Here is a 2,459-nt window from a genome sequence, read left to right on the forward strand (position 1 = left end):
TTGCCGAGTTTCCAATTCCAAGTCTAAAGCGATATTAGGAGCTATAAACTTTATTTCTTTGTACATTGGATTATCAAAAGGTAGTCGTTTTACCATTTCTTCAGATGCAGTTACAAAAAAATTTAAACATTTCTCTTTGAATATAATAATTTGATCTTCATTTTGCTCTAACAGTAGTGATTCGCATTCTGTTCCTACAAACACTTCAGATAATGGAATTATATTTTCTTTATTTTTAAAATCAATCATGAAAATATTTTCTGTAATGAATTTAGGTTTAATAAAGTTTTGACAAATAGATTTTAATAAATTTAATGACAAATCAAATAGTTGATGAATTATTACTTTGCGACTTTGAAATAATGCATTGAAAGTATTAAAGTAATCTAATGAAAACTTTAAAAACAGTAAGTAACACTTGGTAAAAGGATTTTGTAGTTCTGTATAAATATATTCAGCAGATTTTAATTTGTCTTCATAAATAGCAATTCTAAAATACTGTGTAAGACTATCCCAACACTCTAACAACCTAACGACACATTGATGCATCGCTAGCCATCGAGTATCAGCAAGTTTTAAAATTTTTTTTCTTTGTCCATCAAAATAATCTTGAACTTCATTTAATTGGGCACATCGTTTTGCACTACCAGAAACATAAGAAGCTACTGATCTTATTAGTTGTTCAGCAGACCGTGGTAATTGTGCTGTAGCTTTGCTGGCTATAATAGCTGAGGAATGACATATAAAACGCATAGTAATCACATTAGGCGAATCGTCAGTAATATGTGTCATGAATGAGTTGTGTTTTCCAACCATTACACTTGCTCCATCACATGCAACACCAATGATATTGTCCAAAGGAATATGCTTTTTTATCAATACTTCTTTAAATTCACTATAAATGCTCTTAGCTGAACAATCCCTAGCATCTATACTAACAAGTTCAAGTAATTTAGTATGTATAGTACCATCATTTGGATGTACAAATCTTACTAACAAACATAAAAACTTTTGACTTGAAATATCAGTGCTCTCGTCTACAAGTACTGAGAATGGGTTCTTTAATATAATATCCGTAATATCAGATGTTTCGACAGGTGCTATTATTTTGTTTATAATACTGGTACATTTAGTGCGATGTAATTCCAACTTAGAGCAAATTTTAGAATCAGGAAATATCTCTTTTAGGAGTGGAGTTAAATGATCAATAATATGAAATGCTAAATTGTGTTCGGCGAAGAAAGCCGCAATTTTTATTTCAGCCATTTTAACTTCGTTATTTTTAATTTTTGGTTCTTATATATCACTAAACATTGTTAATATTTTAGAAGTACCTTTGAGTCCTTTGCAGTTGATGATGTGTTTCTTTCCATTTCTATGTTTATCCAACTCACTTTTGCCACTTGTCAAAATAACATTGCATACAACACACTTCGCCTTTAAAGGATCTTTTGGAACTTCTTCCAACCAATGCTTGAACTCATCCTTCGTCAACCATTCCTGACGAAATAGTTTTCTGTTTGTCCTTTGTTTTTCAATTTTCGACAACTCATTTCGAATGGCGCGAGTTTTTTTTGGTGTCGATGGTCCTCCATCTGAATCACTCATTTGGCTCTATTGGTGAGTACTTATTTATCTTATACCATAGAGTAGTACTACTCTATGTCTTATACCCACGGTTACGAATTAATATTAATATTAATCGTGATTCCTAATATTAGTAATATTAATATTAATCACTAATCCGGACTAATCAGTTCCCACTGCCCAGTGCCCACAGTCTTGAAATTGAAATATATTTATTTATTATCAATAGACAATAATTATTATCAACTGATTATTTAATTAGGCGTGTTTTGGCGGTGTAACCGGCGCTAACCGCTAGTTAACTGTTTACTGATATCGTTTTCGCGATTACGGTTACTGTAACCGGGTAACTAATTTCGTGAACGAGTTTAGTGAATTTTGTAACCGTCGATTTCGACCTGGTAAGAGGGTTTACTGAGATTTGGTTACTAAAAAGTTTATGATAAAAACGTGATAACAATAAAATATTAATTTAATAAATTTACTTTAAGTAATTTTACATAATTCAAACCAATAGTAGATTTGCCTATATAATACACAAGTACATTTTAATAATTTTAATTATGGAAAGTACTAATTACGATTTCATTGATTTTATCAGAGACGAACAGGAAACTTGTTGTAGGAAATTAAGTAAATTATAAAAAGTGTCTTGGGTCATCCTATAGTTAACATGGAAATCATGAGCACTATACTTAATGATCCAGTCTTCAATATCAGCTTTTGGACGAAAATGCTCATTCCGAATTACTGTACTTAATAAAGTTAATTTTTTAAAATTACATTTAGGTTTCGTCATTACTATATTGCTAGTAACAATATCATCAGACTCTACAATGTCGTTCATCATCATTAAAATCAGGGACAACTTC

The 2,459-nt window shown here is 30.8% G+C and overlaps 1 protein-coding gene across 1 annotated transcript; it reads right to left on the bottom strand.

Annotated features, from left to right (window-relative positions):
- Positions 1-245: 245 nt before the first annotated feature.
- On the bottom strand, positions 246-1,266 carry LOC111031670 (protein FAM200A-like). The gene is made up of 2 exons (XM_022311714.1): positions 346-1,266; positions 246-260 (listed from the first exon to the last, which is right to left on the bottom strand). The coding sequence occupies exons 1-2, from the start codon at positions 1,264-1,266 to the stop codon at positions 246-248; spliced, it is 936 nt and encodes a 311-aa protein (XP_022167406.1).
- Between the last annotated feature and the right edge of the window lie 1,193 nt (positions 1,267-2,459).

The sequence above is a fragment of the Myzus persicae genome, unplaced genomic scaffold, assembly GCF_001856785.1.
Source record: "Myzus persicae strain clone G006 unplaced genomic scaffold, MPER_G0061.0, whole genome shotgun sequence".
Lineage (NCBI taxonomy): Eukaryota > Metazoa > Arthropoda > Insecta > Hemiptera > Aphididae > Myzus > Myzus persicae.